The sequence below is a fragment of the Paramacrobiotus metropolitanus genome, unplaced genomic scaffold (genome assembly GCF_019649055.1).
Source record: "Paramacrobiotus metropolitanus isolate TYO unplaced genomic scaffold, Prichtersi_v1.0 Parri_scaffold0000082, whole genome shotgun sequence".
Taxonomy (NCBI): domain Eukaryota; kingdom Metazoa; phylum Tardigrada; class Eutardigrada; order Parachela; family Macrobiotidae; genus Paramacrobiotus; species Paramacrobiotus metropolitanus.
The window spans coordinates 20974-43566 of NW_026570302.1; the positions used below are offsets into that span (position 1 = coordinate 20974).

The 22593-nt window shown below is 43.6% G+C and overlaps 3 protein-coding genes across 3 annotated transcripts; 2 read left to right on the forward strand and 1 right to left on the reverse strand.

Moving 5' to 3' along the window:
- The first annotated feature begins 7733 nt into the window (after positions 1-7733).
- LOC129595798 (uncharacterized) lies at positions 7734-9088 on the forward strand. The gene is made up of 2 exons (XM_055492908.1): positions 7734-8218; positions 8409-9088. Exons 1-2 carry the CDS (start codon positions 7935-7937, stop codon positions 9064-9066), a joined length of 942 nt encoding a protein of 313 aa, XP_055348883.1. The 5' UTR covers positions 7734-7934; the 3' UTR covers positions 9067-9088.
- A 745-nt stretch (positions 9089-9833) lies between these two features.
- LOC129595754 (speckle-type POZ protein B-like) lies at positions 9834-10345 on the reverse strand. Its single transcript, XM_055492857.1, has 2 exons — positions 10033-10345; positions 9834-9958 (listed from the first exon to the last, which is right to left on the reverse strand). The coding sequence occupies exons 1-2, from the start codon at positions 10343-10345 to the stop codon at positions 9834-9836; spliced, it is 438 nt and encodes a 145-aa protein (XP_055348832.1).
- A 1679-nt stretch (positions 10346-12024) lies between these two features.
- On the forward strand, positions 12025-18565 carry LOC129595747 (relaxin receptor 2-like). Its single transcript, XM_055492850.1, has 19 exons — positions 12025-12362; positions 13344-13511; positions 14090-14201; positions 14507-14599; positions 14693-14761; positions 14830-14898; positions 15044-15115; positions 15186-15257; positions 15335-15406; positions 15505-15576; positions 15718-15789; positions 15899-15970; positions 16032-16103; positions 16174-16350; positions 16424-16512; positions 16584-16712; positions 17098-17586; positions 17668-17832; positions 18128-18565. The coding sequence occupies exons 1-19, from the start codon at positions 12152-12154 to the stop codon at positions 18442-18444; spliced, it is 2592 nt and encodes an 863-aa protein (XP_055348825.1). The 5' UTR covers positions 12025-12151; the 3' UTR covers positions 18445-18565.
- Positions 18566-22593: the final 4028 nt, after the last annotated feature.

Genomic DNA, 22593 nt, shown 5'->3' on the forward strand with positions numbered 1-22593 from the left:
TATTTGATGAAAGCATGGGATCCTGTTCGAATTACAACATTTGTGCCATTGCTAGAATAAAGGTGAAAGCGCTGCCCTTAACTATCGTACAGGACAGTTTTCTGCAATAACTGGCTGCCAAAATGTTGGCGTGGCATGCGGCTGAATATCCGCTGCATATTGATAACTGACAATTCGTTCATTGGAAATTTAGAGAAACCCTGTAGTGGAAGGATTGGAACTTGAAGGAGTTGAATAACATACTCTGTAGGTCATAGGATATTAACGCATAACATCGGTCATGCTTTTTTGGCGCGTAACTTTACTGGCCATATTATCTGTACGCTTGCCGCCACCAGGTAACAAGCGCAATGATTTCTGATGTCGTCCAGCTTCTGTTGGATGCCATCAAAAATTATTGCGCGTGTGACTGGATTTGGAAAGCTTATTCTGGTTCCAGGTTGGTAGTAATAGTATAGTCATGCGACAGCTAAACCCCTGCTGTGATAAGCGAACACAACGGTGCCGGTGGTGTGTCTAATAATAGCTCACAGGCTTAGTTTTCTGTATTTATTTTTTCGAGGTCTGATTTTGGATTTGCCAAATTTTGATAGTCACGCACCTTGTCAAACCAAACTCTTACAGTATCATACTAGATATTCCCAAAACAAACGGCCTCAGTTACTGTCTATTTCGCTATCCGTCTCGTGGTTCTTCTCGTCATCCCTCTTGCCCTCATCGTCCTCTAAATTGTCATCGCTCGGGGATGGCTGATAATTGTCTTTCGCCAGTTCGGCCAGGAAGTGCCACGCAACCAACAAAATTTCTTCAGTTGCACATCCTGTAGGCCGTCAACGCACCACTGTTTGCCGCGATAATGTGAGGACACAGCAAGCAAGTTTTTGCGAGTCACGCATATAATTACTTACTTTTACCGCCTGATTTAAAGTGTGGTGTGCTGTGTACTACTTAACGTGTGTTAAGCCGGTAGGGGGGGATGCAGTGCCTCACCTGATGGTGGTACAAGATCGTCTAGGGGCTGAAGTATACAGGACTTAACTTAGTGAGTAGCATCGCTGCAGCTCCTTGGCAACGGATTAAACCGGGAAACTTCCGGCTGCTCCCAAAATCGACTAACGTACATGATCGGCAGTGTGGCTGATAATATGATTTGCTGCCGACAGAAATGACCAGCACGATCTGTTATACAGTATTATTCACGCAGAACGCTATGACGGCCGTCGGCAGGCATGCCTGGTCGAAGAACGGCGCTGCACGTCGGAGCGAACGCGTCCCGCAGGCTAAAGATTACCAGCGTGAGCTACACCCTTCTCTTGCTAGGAATGTTAGTCAACACTCCGGGATGTGCCGTGAACGGCTGCCCATTCGGCGGCTAGAACTTGGGTATAGCACTGGCACGATCTTTCGCCCGACCAAATGTCCAGTCCAAACGCTTATGTCAGTTTGCACTGCAGTACAGATCATGCGTGCAGCATGGACGGTGCAGCTGGCCAAAGACCGCATGACCAACAACATCATCATCCTGGATCATACGGAGGATGCCGCGGACACCTAGCATGTGGTGCAGCTAGCGCCTGATACAGTCAGCGTCGCGCTGGGAGACAGGCGGCCTTTTTCTGTGAGGTCGCCACGTCGGCATCAGCGCAAACGGATCGTCTGGGGCCACCACAACGCCACCATCCACGACGTTCCGCCCTCCTCCAAAGGTCACCAGACTTACTACTACTGGCAGACCTACGACCTCAACACCAGCTTTCTCCATATCTTCAACGTCAGCCGCGACGCCGTCGGGACAGTGGAGTGTCTTTTGCCCTGCGGCGACGACCTTTGCCATCTGCGCACGCAACACCTGCAGCTGAAACTGCGCGCCGAAGACGTCTTCGTGCCGCCTATGCGCAAGTATCCACGCCGCTGTCCAGCTTTTCCATAACATGCACCGGCCGCGTGGACTGCAGCCAGACACCGCCCGTGTCCCACTTCATCTGGAAGTACGACGGCTACTTCGTGGCAGCGCCCTATCCTTCTCTGCTCGGTTGGGCACGACCCCGGGAGTTTCAACGGCTCCGTCACATTCAACGTGTCAGCACAAGGAACTGCTGAACCTGTTTGCGCCAGCGCCCTGACCATCAGCATGCGCGAGGAAGCCATCCCCCGGTCGGCGCGAGTGGACTGCTGGATGCGCACCGATGTCCGCCGCCGCGCGTGGTTCGCTCAAACAGCATATGTCCATTTCGCACAGCCGCTACAGTAAACGTTAACAGTCGCCGTAAAAGCACCGGAAAAGCGTAGAAATGTAGTTTGTACTGCATTACCATGCTACGCTGGCAGTAAAATTAATGCAGTTCTAAGCTGTTAACTGCAGTCATAATTTTCTTATGTAGCCGCGCTTACGGTTAGAGCCTTCTGATGCTGCAGCAGGGTGGTTTTGGTTTACAGATACCTGGTATATGTACGAGTACGTTGTACAGCAGTGTACTGTACATACCTACTGAGTAGCAAGTTAGCAACTGATGTTATGAAGCCTTTTTTAATAATTGTCTTCTTAATTAATTATTAGTCGTACTATCGAAATTAAAGTATGTAATATAATATATTACCGCTAAATACTCTACGGTGGCCCCAATGCCAAGTTGTATAGAAGTAGTTAAAATGGGCCGAATGCCAGAGACATCGAAAGCATCTCGGATTTCCTACGCTCCTTAGTTTCTAAATTTCTTAGTTTGGTGGTTTTTTAACTTTCTTAGCTTCCCAGATTCTTACTTTTTATTTTTCTTCTAGTGTTCTAGTTCACTAGTTTTCGAATGTCTTATCATGGGAGCACTGCCGGCTTCTCTCAAAGCAGCTACAGCTCTCCAAAGCTGACTTTTTTTGTAGGATGACAGAGGGTTGCCTCAAAATTATTTGTATCTCCAATGGCTAATTAACCAATAGGACGTAGCCGGATAAAATTTTGAAGGAAAGACCACACCGTTGAATGCGTTGTTATAAGATTTACTAGTAATACGAGGCCCCTTTAAGGACGGGCTTCAGACAAGTTCAAGTACTGGTCGACCAAATAATGCACAGTTTAATACTGCAAATTCACATCGCCACAATTACTTGTCCACATCGCCACTGGAAATGCAAAACAGCTCCTGTTTGACTATCGCTTGCGCTCGTGTGCAAAGATGTTGTCAGGCCCACATCATTGTTATTTTGTACAGTATTATCTTGATCTGTGGAAGGCAGTACATCAAGTGCTTGCGTAGTTAATGGAGTGCCCTACACGTCTGATGAAGAGCATCCCCCAGAAGGAAACGAAATAGCAGGCGGTGAACTGCACTGCCCACTGCCCAGTATTTAAAAGCATGCTGCAGCGGCTAAAGCGTTTTGTTAGTGGGAATGCTGCAGGGACAGTATGATTGGACGTGTTGTGCGTCTACCACTACGTAGTAGTAGTACGTACGTATATCCGGAACATAGCACTTTGCAGTTCAGCCGGCAGCTTTGGAGGTAGCAGCAGGCCGAGTCAGTTAATTGAAAGACAAACGCGCGCTGCAGATAAGAAGTTTGTTACGCTGCTTAACCGTCTGCGTCACTCCAGTTAAAGTAGCGGCACTTCTAGTACTATAAGCCCTTAAATTAAAAAATTACAAATACGTACAAATACAGTACGTACAACTTGCAAAGGAATGTACAAGAAAATAATCACCGGTAGGCGGTAGTTCATTTGAATGTTTGATCTGTATCTTATCTCATAAAGCGGTAAAGTACTGAGTACATTTTCAGTGGAAGAAAGGGACAAAGGGTACTCGTACAATTTTAGGGGACTGCCGGTTAGCACAAGATACGAGGCGTTCCCAGATGCTAGAGCAAGCACTGACACGTTTGTAATGAAAAGTTTGTAATACAGGAAATAGTTGGTCTTCTGTCAGTACCTGCAGCTGTAACCTGTTCGCCGTGTTCGGTCTGTCATAACTCGTAAGTGTTATCCAAGCGTTGAAAAAGCCCCATCATACCGGGCAGGTGTATTATATTCCCCTGTTAGACTATCTATGTCCCCATCACAAATGTGTAAATATTTGAGGAAAGTGTGGGATCCTGTTCACTGTTCCAGTTACAACATTTATGTCAACATTTGACTGCTTGAATTGAGTGCACCTTTAACCAACATACCCGACGGTTTTCTGCATTAGCTAGCGCCAGCATCATGTTGACACGGAATTTTGCTCTATGTCGACTGCGCTGATATTGATTACTGACAATTTATTCCTGTGTACTGGGAAGTTAAGTTTGGAAACTTTTAGGAAATAACATGTGCTGGATCTTTTTGTATAACATCGGTGATGATTTTTTAGCGTGTCGTATAGGTTATGTTATGCTGGCCCCAGCGAGGGTAACAAGCGTGTTTATTTTCGTCGGGGTCCAGCTTTGACTGGATGCCGTCGAAAGTTAATACGCGTGTGTTTGAATTTAAAAGGATAATCCGGATTTCCGGTTGGTAGCTAGCCATATGACGGCTAGGCGCCGGTGATTAACGAACACAACGGTGCCGATGAATGATGATGTGTCTAACAACAGCTCACACGCCTATTTTCTTATACCTAATATAAATCACTGACGACTGTGATTAGATGAAACCTAAATCCTATTCCGGCCGAAAGTATTGGCACGAGTAGGATTTCGAGTTCATCTTGACCAGTTTTTCACATATGGCACTGTTAGATTTTTCCGTGCATATGTTTTGACTCCACAGTATCCCGCAGTATCTTCGGAAATATCCTTCATGCACCTTCCAAATTTTGTACTTTTTAAGTCACTGCCGTATCCTAGGGTACCGTATCTCCGCAGTATCTTTTATGTACCCCGAATGTATTTCATTAGGAAATCTATGAAACCTACCCGGATGTACGTGTTACCTTCGATACCTTAGAAAGTGCAGGTTACTGATAATCTCGTCGCTACATTCGGTTGGATACATGAAGCCTGAAGGATACGCAGAGAATACGGTGGATCGACGGGATACTGCGGATACAAGTAAAAGATATGCCCAGAAGAATTTAATTTCCACGAAGTCGTCCACATCTATAGTTTTTCGTACCGTAGCGGCCTGATACTGCAGGAAAGCAACCTCTGATGACGTCATCAAGATGAAAATAGCGGGTGGAGTGGTACAAAACGCTGATGCAATTTACGGTGACGAAAATTTAATACGATACTTTTGTACACGCGTTAAACAACTGTCCTTGAGTGAACAGCGTTCCCAAACTGTTTATACCGTATAACATTCCCCCGTCACACATCGGTTTTCAGTTTACACAAAATGCCATGCAATTCAGTATTTTAAATGAAAAGTCACCAAAATGGCGAAAGTGGCGGACCGAAATCTTCAGGAACGCAATCATATCTTCCTCTATCAATCGCTTTTGCAATTTGTTCCTCACGCTTCCAACAGACCAGACTATCCTAAAAAACGGAACCCACTTCAGTATGCGGGATATCTGATAACCGCATTCTTTTTTACGATCTTTTTTCTGGACTTGTACGACCTGATTGTCTCACAGTCGCAGGGACGTGATCTAGCGTTTAATAAAGTCAACATCCTTATCGTTATGATTGGCTACTCGTCCACTCAGATCGCGTATCTGCGCGCTTGGTTGTGTGGATTGTACGTTGTAATGAACGGCAAACGTATAAAGGCTTGTCTGTCTGTCGCACGCGGTACATTACAACATTAGCCAAACTGGAATTGCATGCACAAAATCATACACAAACGCGACGCATTGTACAGTGTGTTATTGTATTGATTTGCACACTGCCTTCAGTGTGCATGATTTGTGACGTGCACTACAGCTTATTCATGACGGTGTCCTTTGCGTTTTGGAAGATCATACGCTGGAAGCTGATTGTCGTGTTTTTTATTGTCATCCTATCCATCGCCAGGATTGTTGCTGCCTGTATAGCCCTACTGCAGTTTGACCTTTGCTCCGCTGCGTTTCGGTGCAGCGAAGATCTGTTTTCGAATTTGACCGAATTTTCCAAGAAGATGCAAACCGAAATTATTGACTCGGAACAGTTTACACAGTATCTGGTTAAACTGCGGTATAAGCATTACATGGTTATGCAGCTGTTACAAGAAATACAGTCAACCTTTGATGGGAAATACACTATTGATTTAATAACAAGTTTGGTGGAGATCTTGGTGGCCATGGCGTGGTACTGTATGTGGTTGGCCATTCCCAGTGCGGGAAGTGTATATAAGGCCGGTCGAATCGGGGTGACGTTGTGCGCGGGAATTCTGCATATGTGTTTGTTCATGTTGAATCCTTTAAAACTGAGCGAAACGGTATGAGAAGAGAACGTAATCGATACATATGGCTGCACAAAAAATATTACATTTCAATGTTTCTCGTTCAAATGGTAACAGAGTAATAAGAGGAGAAAATCGCGCACGGATCCGTGACCTTTTAATGCTTGTTTGTAGGGCAAACAATTCGAACATCTTCTTCTAGAATTAGGCAACCATCGATGCCAGAAATCTACAAACCAGGTAGGAGAACGCGTATTATCCGTAAATATTTTGCACCTTCGCAAATATCACTTTACTCATTTAAAGCACTCTATCTCGACAACCGAAGCGGACGTGTACGAAGCTTTCACAGAAAGCGTCCATCGACATAAAATGCAATTTGCAGCCGGCTGTTTGATGGATCTGGACCGGCGTTCTGTGTTTTCAGTACGACCTACGAACCGCCGCCGAATGCAGGTTATGTACTAGTAGTACTTTTTCACTACGTTTTCAGTCGATCCCCTTGTGTATAGGTGATACTTTCCATGGCTGGATTCTTCTGCTTTGTCATCGAACGAGTGGATCGCGCGCTGGTCGATTATCGTTAACGGATGAAGCCGGTCAAAATCAAGCTGTATCTTTCAACAATAATTATGCACAAATTTCTACTCTGTACGAGAAGCTAAACATCCGGCCCAAATACCTCTACGTAAACAGCTGGTTTACGATGCTCCCTGTGTGGATACTCTCGCTCCTTCGTATGTGAAAGGATCGGCCATGTAGGCGAGAGCAGCTTCGCTCCAAGCGAAAACCCGGAAGCGGAAAAACTGCCAGGAGTAACTATTCCGTCCGATCGTTATTGAACCACTTGGAGCGGTCGGATAGGCAACAAGCGAAATGACTAAGTTTCGCACCCGCATGACGAAAAAAAATCGAGAAAAAGCAGATTTGCGGCTTTTCTTTAGCAGTGCATCGGTTAACGGTTGTGAAGGGCGGCTTATCCCATCAGAAAATCTATGCACTCCATACTTAACTGATGCTAACAAGTAGCACTTTGTGTCGCTGCGCATTGCCACGATATTGGGTTTCTTTACTTCGCGAACACATCGAAATATACGGGGAATATATTCCTTTTATAATCAGACGATGGCGTACTATCTGTAGGTGTTCAAAAGAAGTACGTGTACAAGTTTCGGGAAGTGTTCGCCATACCCGATCTCTAATATCCTCAGTTGACTACAACGCCTCAGATTTTATGCTTACTCATGAAAAATTAAACGGTGAGCGCTAGGAAGAATTCACTGTAAAGTCCTTCTACTTTAGCCCCGCCTTAATTTCTGATTGGCTATGCGTGTTAAAGCAGAAAATCCGTCGTTTAAATCCACGTACGAAACAAGACTTAGCATGTTTGGCGTGAAATTTCAACGAGTTGCGAATTATTTAAGAAATTGGAGATCACGGTTTTGAGTTTTACGAGGTGGTTTGTAAGTACGGGCCTGTACGACATACAGCTGCTTTTTTGATCAGTGCTCGGATTTTATCTCTACAACGTCAGCTTCAACGCCACCATTTAGTCCATCTTATTAGTACTTATTTCCAGTTGCAATTTGTGGTAGAATTCCTGTAGGACGAAGTACGCTACCGTGGTTGATTGTGCACCTCTACCATGGCCTTCTCGGGTTTTCCCCTGCACACCGGTTCGACATGGAATCCGGGTTACGAAATCCCTACGGACGACTTCGTCTTGGAAGATTCGGATTCGAATCCCCTGAGCTACAGCTGCGATTTTAATGTGGATGCAGGAGCGAATTATCCACAGATCCCGCCGTCAACCTGGACCGTAACCCTCACCGTGGGAGTTACTAACGGCAAAATCGTGGCACAAGTATTTCCGAAACAGCCTGAAGAGACGACATCTTCTGGAACCTTGATTGTGGAATGCCGTGTTCGGTAGGTACTAGGTAGTGGTACAATAAAAATATCGAGTTTCCCAATGTGGAGCAACGCGGGACACCGTGTCTCCGGTGTCCAGTACGCGAATCCATATTATAAAAGTGTTCGAAATGCGAAAAACGATAAAACTTTGTATTCGTACATTTGCGAAAAACACCACCGTCATCGTTGATGTGCGTGTTGATAGGCCGAGTTGGGAAGGTTCTTCCGACAATGTGGTGAAGATTGATCCAACGGGATGTAGTTCTGTTTCCGAGCACCTTGAAGATCTTCGTCAGTTGGTACAAAAGACAACCTTACCCAGCGGAAGCAAACAGTGCTGTCTAAAGCCTGGCGCTATAGTCCACGTTGATCTGGCATTCAATATCGATACCGATTCTCTGGGTGCGGCGGTTAATCGTACCGATATGAAGAATCTCCTGGATTCCCGTATCCTCTCGGACTGTAAGCTGGTGTGTCAGGGCCGGGAGTTCCCGGTCCACCGCGCCATCCTGGCGAACCAGTCGCCTGTCTTCGCCGCCATGTTCCAGAATAACATGGAGGAGAAATCCACGGGAATCTGTCGGATTGACGACATGAGCTCCGAAGTCGTGACAGCCCTGATCCGCTTTGTCTACACGCGAGCGGAACTGGACAGGGACACCAATTTGATGGAACTTTGGATGGCGGCCGATAAGTACGACATGGCGAATCTGCGAGTGGAATGTTTGCGGGGCATGGTGGAGTTCGTCAGTGGGGCGTCAGTGGATGCTGCGCTGTCCTACCTCGAGTTTGCACAGGAACACAATCTGGAGAAGCTGCGCGCCGCAGCGGCGCGCGTCGTCGGTATGCACGCTGACGAATAATGTTATATTTCTGTTTTTGTGTAATCAGAATTCCGGATGTGGGCACTGCGAGTGATCAGAATGCGGTCACCATCGAAATAGTCGTCGGTATGCACGCTGACGAATAATGTTATATTTTCTGTTTTTGTGTAATCAGAATTCCGAATGTGGGTACTGCGAGTGATCAGAATGCGGTCACCATCGAAATAGTCGTGAAAGTGTTTGTTTTTGTCAGTCATTGATTGCTTTGGTAAATTCAAAATAGAGCATGGCTTCCAGTCAGGGCACTGCAATCTGTTTATATGGACTATGTTATTTTTACGGATCTCAAGTTGCAGTTAGAAACGTTCTTGTTTGTTGCGTGGTTGTAACTTGTAGTAACTGATTAAGCAGTGTTACCGACGAAAAAAGGTGTTTTTGTTTCAGTATAGAGGTAGCGCTATACAGGGTATATAATGCTTATTTCCCAATAGATTCCCCTGCGATTTAGATGTTGCTTAAACATATCTGTACTTTTCATGACGCAACGCGTGGATCGTGCTCTGTCCGAGTATCGTTAACTGACGAAGCTGCTCAAAACGGAAACTACGTTTTTCCATTTATTATTAAATTTTTAACCGTGCATTATTCATAAAATCAAATAACATTACAGAATAGTCTCAGTTTCGGCCATGGCGCACCGGCGTGTTTAAAAATAATAACATGCATTTGGCCAATTAAGATGATTTTGAATTGTTCACTAATCAGTCAAGCTCCACGCCTTATTCAGGCATTTTATGAGTTACAAGTCAGCGACATGCCGCTTTCGTCTTGAGAAAGACAAGCTGTCGGTTTTTGGCGAAAACCAACATGTCCAGCGCGTTCTCCACCGTGAGGCTGGCAGCCATGGCCTTTTCACAAAGATCGCGCAGACCTGTAATAACATACTTGTCCGCGGCATCGAAAATCTTTTCTTCAGGTCTTTCTCCTTGGTTAATTCCGTTTTGCATTGATAAACGAAATCCAGCACAATGCCCAGTGTGTCGCTGTTAATGTCTTTAATCTCACAACGGCCGGTTTTCTTTTCCAGCGTATCATGCTGGAACATGGCCGAGAAGACATCCGACTGAGCGGCCAATACTATGCGATACGCCGGGAATTCTTTCCCGTCGTTGGTCAGCAACGTACAGTCGGTCAGTACTTCGGCGGTTCGCATATTGGCAAGATTGCTACAGAAACTGGTGTGCGAGCGAGTGGTCGCCTCGTTAACGGTGGTTGTATGGAACATCAGGTCGATGTTCCAATCGTTTCGTTTTAGCATGTTCGGCAAGGTTGGTTCGAAGAACTCCTCTAAGGCATCGGGAGTCAGCTGAACTAATGGGCAGTCCCATCCCAGTTGACCATAGTGACCTTGCCCATGTAAATCGATGGGCGACCTTTAGAGTCAATCAATACCGTCAATATACAAAACGCCGATAAATTCGTGGAGTAGTACCCGTGTGCTAGGATTTCTTGTGTAACTATCGTATTCCTACATATTCCCTGACAAAGTATTCCACCGTAAAACTTCCCATGTTCTGGGGGTCTTGTGCGCTCACAAGTGGGAAACTGGGAGGTTGGGTAAGAAGAGCTTTAACGATATCAGGTGATCTTGGCTTTTTTACCACCGAGATAGCAAACGCCCATACGCCATAAGGAATTTGCGGATCGTACATTTTCTCTGATGTCTGGACATTGAGATCCACTTTGTACTGCAAACGAAAATACTTTGAAGTGTTTGCTGTTTCTTGGGTCTGCGCACACCGCATTTCGAAATCTTTTGCAAGAAACTGAAAATTAAAGCGGCTTTCAGATGGAATTACTGTGTGACAGTTGATCAGTTCGGTTACAATAAAGGATGCGTCGTCTGCTTGCATGGTACGTGATATCACTGGGATGCCACAGTTAATACTACTGCTGGATTCTACGTTTTTCAGAACACGAAAAATACCACAGAAGGTTGTAAAATGTTACAACCTCTACTCGTAGGAACTTACAAGCCGGTAGTAGTGGCATAGATTACCTCTTGTGCGTACGCTTGAACTGCGATTGCACTTACGTCCAAGATAACGATTTTGTAGATTAAGCGTTCCCTGAATTTCAGTGGTGAGGCAGAAGACATCTACATGCAGTAATATTTGTATGATAAAACGCTACTTATTATCTTTCCTCCTCTGCAGGAGACGTATCTGTAGAGTGCCGTTTAACTAAATTTATTGTCTTCTTAATAAGGTAAATAAACGGTAAATTCTTAATAAGGTAAAATCTGAACCAGTTTCCACAGCATGGCCGCATGAAATATTTCTGCGCCATAATTGCACATTGCAGTCATATTATCGTATGTGTGAAGAAGCCGTTAGGTATCCACATGCCAAAGTAATTCTTTATACTATTACGGTAATTTTCTTTACAAGGAATTGTAATAATCACAACAACTCGTGAAATAATAAACGCTTAAGGTGAACAATACAGCGATTGGGCTTAACTTATATTTCCAGCATCAATCATGCATACTAGTCCAATACTGTACTCGTATAACTGCGAATTCTCAAGTAGAAGTTATCAGTATCGCATTGTAAAGGTCCACTACGAAAATAGCAGCCTACAGGTCACACGCCACTAAACCGCCATTGTCCAGCACGCACCGGCTTATGCAATGTGCAGCAATGGTAGCGTTGCTCCGCTTGACCGGTTTACTGTTTTCTCTCTTTCCCGGCATACATTAAAGGAACCAATTCAGTTTTTTTACTGCGCAGTGCGCACTACACCAAGCAGGCTAAAAATCGACAAAAGCAGCTGAAATCATTTGCATTTTATGAGCGCAGTTCCATACATACATCCAAACAGTGGAGAAAAAAACGTCATTTCACATCGTTGAATATCGGGGCGTTACCTGCATAAACGCAGCGCCGGTGCTCGTCGTACAATCAGCGGAACACACTGACTGGAACGCCTGTCGCGCGAAACCTGCTAGTTTTATGGATGGCAGTTAGCGCCTGGTTTCTTTAATGAAAATTGATCTAACTTTGAGCAGATTTCCAGAACACGTACTCTTTTACACTGTTTAAAATAAATTGCAAAATTAAAAATGGAATTTAGTTCGGTAATAGTGACCTTTCACTTAACACTGATCTTTTCCGGTGCATTATGTTGGGACGATGCAGGATCAACGCGGAATCATGGGCCGTGTTCCAAGTTTGAATTTCCGTGTAATAATTCCGGTGTCTGTGTTACTCAGCAGAAATGGTGCAACCATGAAGCCGATTGCCCGGATGGTGACGATGAAATGCCGCATTGTCGTAAGTCGTTTTTGCCGATAACGTGCGCCATAACAAAAATAACTAGAACAAATTATTACTCTAGGATTGCAAGGTCCTCCTAATTAATTTTACTGCATGGCATATTTACATATTTTTAGTGTTATATATTTCCAAAATCCATCCTTTTATTATAAATATAGATTTATTTGCACAAATTTATACTACAGTTATTTATAATAATCTTAAATTAATTCGAAATTTTACAGAAGTTAATTCTTAATTTTGTTTGTGTCATAAATATTTTTAATCTAATTTTGGCTGAGAAATACTAGTTGAACCAGCACGTGTTTATGCAGCAGCTTTTATTTAGATAACTATTTTACTGTGATAAAAACGCTAGAAATATCTCGTATTGCACATTACTAGTGTGCTGCAAATTTTTTTACTTTCACATGCTTTGTGATTTCTGCATTTTACTATTTAATTGATCGATACATGTACATTAAACTCAAATTGCACAAATTACCGGCTTCTGAAATCTAAAGATTCATAAAAAGTTACGTTATTTTACGTAATGCAAGGCGAATGATCGGTTGATATTTCAAGGTCATTACACACACCATATGCTCTTCTAAAAACTGCCGGCATCACGCAGTCGCTTAACGAGTATTGTTTGTTGTTAGCTGTCAGTTTCGCAGCTGTTCCCTGCCACTTTTCTGACATTTCAAATAATGACACTGTACTATTAAAAAAATTCGGTGAACATTTTAAATCTGGACGTCAGTGTGACTAGCACGTGATATTAATTAGTGTAACATCCTTCTAAGTTTAATAAAATCTTCTCATGTTTTTTGAAAATATAATTCTGCTGTCATTGTTGTTTAATTTGGCTCGTTATGAAGAAAAACGTTAAATGGCTTTTCAAAACGAAAATATTATACGGTGTCCACCCTGATTTCCCACAAAACGAATATTCGGGAATAAAAATTTTATTGATTATTTCCGGTTGCGTTTTATTAGAAGCGAAAGCGCTGACGTGGGATGATTTCCAAAGCGATACGCTGCCCTGCATCAATGAAGTCCGCCGCGCCAAACGAATGCCGCGGATACATTTTGATTTTGATCGGCTACTCACGTCCTCGCCATCAACGGATTACACTGACGATTATGATGACAGTGGCTATTGTAGTACGTTCTTACGCAGTATTATGTAATGGTTTTCACGCTGATGATCGGGCGAAAATAGCGTAAATTCTCCGCTATTTTTTGCATTAGTTGTTAAAAAAAATACTAATAATTATTCACAGTAAACTAAAAAGTTATCCATATTTAAATTTACGAGGTAATATTTGCACAATGGGCAGTGTGACCTTTCTGTACGATCCGGGCATATATATATACCGACAGTATTAAAGTGAAGAGCAAATAGTGCTTATAGTTCTTATGACGCTTTTTTTCGAATTCCGGTATTTTAAAGTGTATTTAATTACTTGTCTGTAAGAAGCACATTTTTTAGTTTAAAGATGTTAAATCCTCGTATATGCAGCAAGTGCAACACAGTACAATAAAACCGCTCTTTAGAAGCTACATCATCATACATTATGTGCATTGTGTAGATTATAGTAAACACACCGTATATTTTAGATTTTATACATACGCCACATCAGACACTATTTTTAACTATACTCGTACATTTTTTAAATTTTATATGCGATATCAGATGGTATTATTTAAATAACCGGCAAATAAAAATGATGTTGTTTAAGGTCTGGTTAACTTCCCGGCCAGCTGCCAGTGCAAGAACGGTCGCTCACTGGAGTGCAAGGTGGACGGGAAGCTGCCCAATTTATCGCAGGTGGAACCCAGTCCCACCCTTATGTAAGTGCGATCGCGCGCGCGCACGGCCACCCGGAAGTACCGGCGTATGCGGAAGTGTGTATTTCCGTCGCCGATTGCAGTAATGTCACAAATCATTTATCCTAAATGACCGTTGAAATGTGTAGAGGAGAATATCTACAATATTGCCGACTTTTATTTTTGGATGGCTGTCATGCTCAATTATAAAAACCGTGCTTTACACACAGCAATATTTACATCAATAACAAAAAAAATTTTTTTAACAAAATGGTCTATATACCGTTAAATTTAATATTACAGTAATATAGTGCAAAAATCTCTTGCAGTGAATTACGCAGTAAGCGAGGTACGATGGGATGCCTGCGCCCCAACCGGCAGCATAACGGTTACTATTCACAACTGGACAATTTGCTGACGCTGTAAGTAAACATTATTGCATTATTTTATTTCCGTCGGAATCCTATTGAAGTGAAATAATTTTTGGTAATTGCCTTTCCGTGTTCCTCTTGTAGAAACTTTTCGAACAGCGGACTGCGTTGTATCCATGCCTTTGCTTTTCGCAACCACAATCTGGCGACCTTGTAAGCCCTATACTTTATACGCTTTGTATACAAACATGCATCAGAAGTGGCACGTATTTATTTTTCAGGGATTTATCTCATAATCTAATTCGACATTTGATGAACGATACCTTTTCCGGCTTAAACGTCTGCTCACTGTAAGGTTCAGTGTCTTTGCGTTTATGGTGACCTTTTGTTTTATATTCACGAGCTGTGATTTATGGTCTGTTGATATTAGTTTCACAGTATATTGTGATATATGTACACAGTACATCCATCAGGATAATTATGATGTTGATGTAGGTTTTTAAACGACAACACCATCACCGACTGGACAGATGATCCATTTAATTCGGCATCGGCTATCAGCTGGCTGTAAGGCTGCATCAACATAATTCCGCAAACCTGGAATAGCTTCTGAATATTTTATTTTGTTTTTCTGTAGAGATTTGCGGAACAATGATTTAACACTGGAGCAGCCGGGCATGCTGCAAAGTCTGCGCAGTACTTGCGTTCTGTAAGTTATCACGGATTAGTCACCGAAGTATGGTACTTAAAGCAATAACAGTACGTGGATTAGTTTTAATTTTGCAGTGAACTAACGGGAAATCTGGTTCGCCGGTTGACCAACAACACTTTTAAAGGCTTAACCCGACTGTGCAATGTGTACGTATTTACGAAATACATTTCGTGCTCCGTGTAGTTTTTGTTTAAAATGAATTTCGCATTTCGGTGTGTTAACGTTCGCATTGTCAATCTTGCAGTGAACTCTCGTACAATGAGATTGAAAGTATCGAATCAGGAGCCTTTGCCGACTTGCATACGACCGGAACCATGTAAGTTATAAAAAAAGTAGTTTAAGAGCACTACAAATGTGAAGCACTACAAGTTTTCCAGAAGAACTTTATACTACAACAAGCCGATATCTCTGCATTCGGATTGCTGATAATAATCACAATGAATTTTTGACTCTTCAGCAACCTGAAGCATAACCGGCTTTCCACACTGGATGAGAACCTTTTCCAGCACAATCACAACTTACGCCAACTGTACGAACAGTTATTTTATTATTACTCGTATTAGTACAATGCGCAGTTTAATTAATTACTGTTGGCGAAAGATGTGAAAATTATATAAACAATTGTGCGTTTGTTGCAGAGAGCTGGCCTATAATAGCAACATAACAACGATTCCTGTTGGATTATTTCGCAACTTCAACTGCACGAAACTGTAATAACTGAAAGACCTCTTATACCAGTATTAGATTTACCGCATTTTGATGCTTTAACAGTGATTTGCGCGGAATATTAATCAGTAACATCGAAGAGGAGATGTTCCACACGTTGCCATCCACATGCAATGTGTATGTAATTCTGTGGTTTATTTACGTAATTCTTTAGTTTATTGACAGTTTTCGTAATTTTTTTATGCAGGTTGTTTGAAAAGTTGTACTACTGCTTCTACGCCCATCATATTCGCAACTGTACGCCAAAAGTTGACGGGATTTCCTCCTTCGAAGAGCTACTGGTCAGCCCAACACTAGTGACATTAGCATGGATCTCAGCGATATTTACGATTATCTGCAACCTGTTGATTTACATAACGCGATGGTACGCTGCACATCGATGCTAAAAATATAACTGGCAAGGTTTTATCACCGCAATGCTTGTTTTGTACCTGTAGGTATCTGGATCGGACGCTAAAGCATGGCGTGCACGATATGGTGGTCCGGGATGCTCGGATAATGTCGCTGTTTATCAAACACCTCAGCTGTACGCGAAATACATCCTGCCACCGACAAAATTCATTCGTGTTTTTGTATCAAACAAGTTTCTTTTTACAGTTTCGGATATGCTGACAGGATTCTACATGCTGTTCATCTGTTATTACAACGATACATTCAAAGGTCAATATCATCGTTATGCGCTGGACTGGATCAACAGCATTAAATGCCAAGTCCTAGGAATAACCGGTAAAATTATCAGATGCCGTTACACATTGCGTACGTTCTTGTACCTTCTGGGTACATTTGATCTAAGTTTTGGTGCTGTGGTTTTGACCTGGATTTTAAACGGTTACAGTGTCGCATATTAAACCCTGTTAAAACATATCCTAACTCACACTATGTCTACACACTGAAAATACAACATTGCACGCATACGTTGATGTTTTAAAACGTGTAAAAATTTCTCTTAAAAAACTGTATAAAAACTTAGAAACAACGATTTTGACTCACAGATTTTGACTAATGCAAACTGTATCGCGAGCAAAATCGAGCTATCAATCGTTTGACTTTGCGGATGATGCTTACAAGCTGTGACGTTATTGCTTAATATATTCTTTTCGTTGTATTTCAGCAATGTCATCAGCAGAAATCAGCATGCTAATTTTGACGTTCATCGCCATCGACCGCGCCCTGACCATCTGCTGTACAAACAAGAAACTCCGTCTCTCCATCTGGTCGGTGCGCGTAATTCTCATCTTTATCTGGTTGCTGGGCATCGCGCTAGCCATCATCCCGGCCATCATCTGGAACGACCGGGTCCACAACTATTACGGCAACAACGGAGTGTGCCTGCCGTTGTACCTACAGGAGCCGCGTCTCAACGGCTGGATCTACTCGTTAGCCGTCGTTTTCGGACTGAACGGCCTACTGATTGTGGTCATCGCCTGTTGTTACGCGGCCATTTTCTGCTCGGTGAAAAAATGGGGGCATGATCTACCGGTGGAGACGGAAGAGAAGGAACTGTTCTGGCGGTTCTTTGTGCTGGTCTGCGTCAACCTCTGCTGCTGGCTGCCGACGTTTGTGTTCAAGTTTATCGCGTTAACCAACCACAAAGTTCCCGGTAAAAACGATGCCGGTTTTCTGTAGAACGGTAGCTGTATTTTTACGCCTTTACTTGAAGGCTAATTCTACCTTTACGCAGATGAGTCATACGCCTGGATCGTGACCTTTGTGTTTCCCCTCAATTCAGCCATGAATCCGATTGTCTATTCCCTCAGCTCACGGGAATTTCGGGCAAGAGTGGGACGGATTACCGGATACAATACCATGAAGCAGTATGTCGTTCATCGGGTTCACTACATTGGCCGTAAGTTATGTTGCTCTGGCAATTATGCCGCATTATGCGTTCGCATAATCAGCGAAATACAACTTAATGCTTTTAGTCACCATAATAACAAAGTATGGGAGCGCGTTGGCACTACTTATAATTACGATAAACTTGATCGTTGAAAAAGTAACCAAAATCTTTATCTTCCAGAGGACTAAAGGTGCTCTACTTACCAAAGCCGAAAATAATTTATTGTATCTTTTTATTGCTGTATAAGTTACCGGCTCATACTGTTCGTATACAGACGGATAAAACTCCTTTTTATCGTCACTAGGCCGGCTAAGTACCTGGAGTACCAACACCTCCAGCGACCTCTGCCACGCCGACAGCCTACCTTTTCCCGACGGCCCGCTCAGGGTCCCGGACGGCCCTCCGCCCCCGTATTCCGCTATGGTGGCCGTGCCGGCTTGTCGGCGGCCACGGGGGCTCCGTCCGAGTTCGGTACATTTTCCCCTGAACTACGATGCCCTGGGGCACAATCAGCAACTGCGCAGCTCCGCGTACCAATTGAGTAATGCCGATTTCACGACGAACCAGCACGAGCTGGAGCCGTTGCGCGAACAGCCAGCCGAGGATAATTTTCCGTTGTAGTGATTACCTCGTTTCATTTGTTAATTATGTCCTTCGTTCATTCCTGCAAATCTGGTTTACTGCTGTAAATGGCATGATTTTTTGTCCCAGTCTTTGTGAATTTTGGCAATATTATTATTATACCTGCGTGTAAATAGCTATTTACTGACGAATAAATTGTAGCGTGAATATTTTAAGTTATGACGGTTATGTCATCGGTTATGTACATAAAATATCTGTAAGCCGAGGAGAATTATCTGGTTTTGGAGAGTTATTTGTCAGATAAACAACACTCATTAATTATAGATCACATCCATATAATACGTACAAAAACTCTGTGGAAATATCCTTGAATGAGGATCAATAATTTACGCCAGTTTATGTGGTTCCACTTCGTTGTATGCGTACGTAAGTCCGCAGCTAGTGTACAACTGTACATCTGCAAAGGTGCGAAAGAACGTTCAGCAAATTTTTATTGTATAACCAAATTTAAAAATGATGTTCTCTTGTGATAATTCGATGAATTTAGGCAGGGAGGTAATTGTACTTAGGTAATTCACCTAAAAGAAACCATTTGTAAGTAAGCAATTTAAACGGCAGAGAATCGACTCCTGGAAGCTTGCGAGATATCCGTATATACTGAGTACTGACCAATAGCGGATTTGAAAACATCATACAGCGCCCAATAGTGAATCATCGGTCCGCCCAAATACATATGAGCTGGCATGGCGGATCCATTATAAATAGTCAAGGTAGCCATCGCAGACGTTGTTAGTTAGTATTCCATTTCACTGGCGTTATGTGTTGATTGCATTTGGATTTTTCGTTACTTTTTCGTTCCCGTTTTACGTAAAAACTGTTACTTTATCCTTTTATTTCTGTTGAACCTTTCTTCCTGTTCTAACATGGATTTCTCTGGCACTATCAACGGCTCTGATGCCACCTGGTTGTACGCATTGAACAGCCGCCATGCACCCTCTTGTTCCCAGGACGCCACAATATCCCGCGATCCTCATGTCACCAGTCCCACCTGTGAAGCGATGGCCATGGCGATGGATTTAGGTTATTATCTGGATGAACAGAAGAATCCGCAGACTGCTGCTGCGACCACCGTGGAGCCAGACGGGAGCACTGACGTTATCGCCTTATCTGAAGCGATGGACACGTCCTCCCCGGAATCCAGTCCCGTTAACAGCGATACCATGGTATTTGACGAAGAAGCCGCAGCCATTTTGAGGGGCGTTGGTCTGAGCTGGAACGAAGCGGATAACGGTCGGGGAGATGCTGCACCAACGGTCGACCTAGTAACAGCACCATCGCCATCGCAAGCGTGTTCTAGTGGAATCCCATTGGCTGAGCGGCAAACGGTTTTTCCATCGGTTGCTGGAAATGGATCGATGACTCGGCCTCCGCAGGTTTGGACCGTTGAGCTGCCAGCTATGAATGGAGCAGCATTGCCAGGCGTTGAGACTGTTCCATCATTACATCATGGAGAAGGCCCAGTGAGCGCGTCAGTCGGTGGTCGAACTGAGAAACAGCAGGGCGTTGGGAAACCGCGATCTCTCAAGCGTAAAGCCTCAGCGTCCCCTGACACCACTGGAACCGCGTTTCGGACAGGTTAGTGTAATAACATTTTTTTGGAGAAAATGTTAATAATGTAACCATTGTAACGTATAATGTTAATAATGAAATAATGTAACGTATGCCTTGCGACGTGTAATAATTAAAGAATTATATATATTTCTACGCTTACTGCGCAGACAAGCGTTTCTCTCTACCAACCCAGCGCTAGCAATTTGTGCGTGTGTTCCTGTGGGCATCTTTATACCGATATTAGCTTTAATATCCGCAAGAAAATTTTGGTTTGCTCGGAGTAAAATACTATGTACAGTAGCAAATTCGTCATACTACGTAGTACATAGGTAATTAAAGCTAAATCAGTCAAGTTTAAACAGTAAATGCGTCACAAGGATTCGGTTTTGTGAACGTTCCACACTATTTGCAGGACAAACTGTGTACCTCAGGGCGCAGTCCGACCGCCCCGGTCTCCCGTACTGGTACATGGGTCGCATTGTCGACATCGGTATGGGCAAACGAAACCCGTTGGACAGCAACACCATCGCCGCCGCGCCTGAATACCGCGTCCAGTACGTGTACCAGCCGGCATCCACGGACGTTAACAGCAAACGGTAAGCAATAAGCATCGTGTGCTCCTAATATTACTCAGTGCATCTGTACAGCGCGTTCAATGCTGCCGTGCATAATGCAGATACCATAAGGCCACGGAGTGGATCACCGGTGATCGTTTAATACCGGATGAACCAGAAACGCGGCAGATGGTGGAAGTGGACAACGCCCAGTACATGGCCGTAGTGCAGCAGCGGGGAAAGGGCAAGGGGCGCGGCTGAATGGTGCGGCAAGACGCTCAAGGACGGTTGATGGTAGAATTCAGTTTTACTTAACATGAACGAGTTGGCTTGTAGTTTTGTCGACTTCTTAATACTGGATAGAAAGTTTCACGCGGTTACCTGACGCCTTATGGTAAATTACAGTGTATCTTGCTATTATTTTGGTAAAATGGTAGTTGCCCCAAAGGCACTGCTTCTGATCGTCTCTTTTATATTGCACACCAGTGTGCTTATTTTGTAGTTCCTAAATCCAGAAAGCTGTACATGGTGGCTAAACCCGACTCTTTGAAGTTTTAACTGTCTTCAGAAGTTATCCTTTGTACAGATTCATACAATGTCATATACTGTATACTGTGCTTGTGTAAAGAAAGAAAAGACGTTTTCGGAAATTTGTCTTGGTTTTATATTATTTATTTACATTGCAGTATGTATAGTAGTAAATTTGTCATATGCACACTGCGATAGACGGAAAATACAGAGGCCGTCGGTGCCCAGGATCCTACTACTAAAGTACGTATTAAAGCTCAAAACTCGCGCGTTTACTGTACTGCCTTTCTACTTTACTCTTCAAATCTGCATCCCGAAAACTCGATGCAACAAGGAAAACGGAGGTGCGCATTAAAAAGTACTACGCAATAACACTGAGAAACTGATGATGTACCACCTGGTAATCGTGGCAATGTCCAGAAAATACCAGGTGTATGAGAAGTATAGCATCATGACAGAAATGTATAAAGCGTAGCATCTCTACAACTGGCTGTTAATATACGGTAGGCAGTGGAAAATACTGTGTTCGATGCGCTGTCAGACATGCTAGGTACGAACTACGTCTGTATGCAGAAGCATTTGACGGGATACCCGATGCAGCGGCCAGACGCTGTTGCACCGTTTCGCCTCTGGCAGTGAGTCGTGCAGACACTCTCATCGTCGTCACCCGGGCAAAGTACGACCGGCTTGCCGTCACTGCCCATCCCGGGGTCAATATTGAGTGCCACACCTTGTCCGGAATTGAGCGTGTTGCCCGCTACCGTGTCCCCGGTGTAGATGGTCTCGCCGGTCTGTGTTTCCTGATCCTCATCCTCATCGGTATAGTCCACACTGGCAATTGCATATCCTACCAGGCACAGGATAAGAACAGGGATAAACAACTTCATGACGGAGCCGAGCAGAATTCTGGTAACACAAAGTGGCAAATAGTACCCCGGTGCGGAGCGGCTCGAAAGAGACTTAGCCTCCTAGAACCCTGTCGGCGGTCGCGGTGATTGAAATGAAATGCAAGGGAATTTATAGTTAGTGCTAGCAAATTGCGTGATAGACGGAGTTCCGTCGCGTGCTCGTTAGCTAATTAATTGATTCTATCGCGATGGACTGTGCCCTGTAGTACTTGTATCGATGCATCATGCCGCTATAAGTATACACCAGCGGCTTAGGAACCAATGGAACTTGTTTGATTGAAATCAACTAGAAAGTATAACTGAGCGCGACTAGGCATGCTGTATATAATAGTGTATATAATATACTATTAATTATTGCTGTACAACAGCTCTCAGTATGTAACACCCAAAGAAAATAAGATGCACACGTCGGCGAAATACGGTCGAACAGCAATTTACAGAAGTGCCCTACCGTACTTAGAAATTCAAAATTTAATTACTGAGCCCGTACGCCCAGCAAGGTTGGGCCTTATCGCCTTCCTGTAACATGAGTTAACTCAGAAAACGCTAGAAAGCTATTGCATGTTAGTCATCCTCCTGAAACCTGC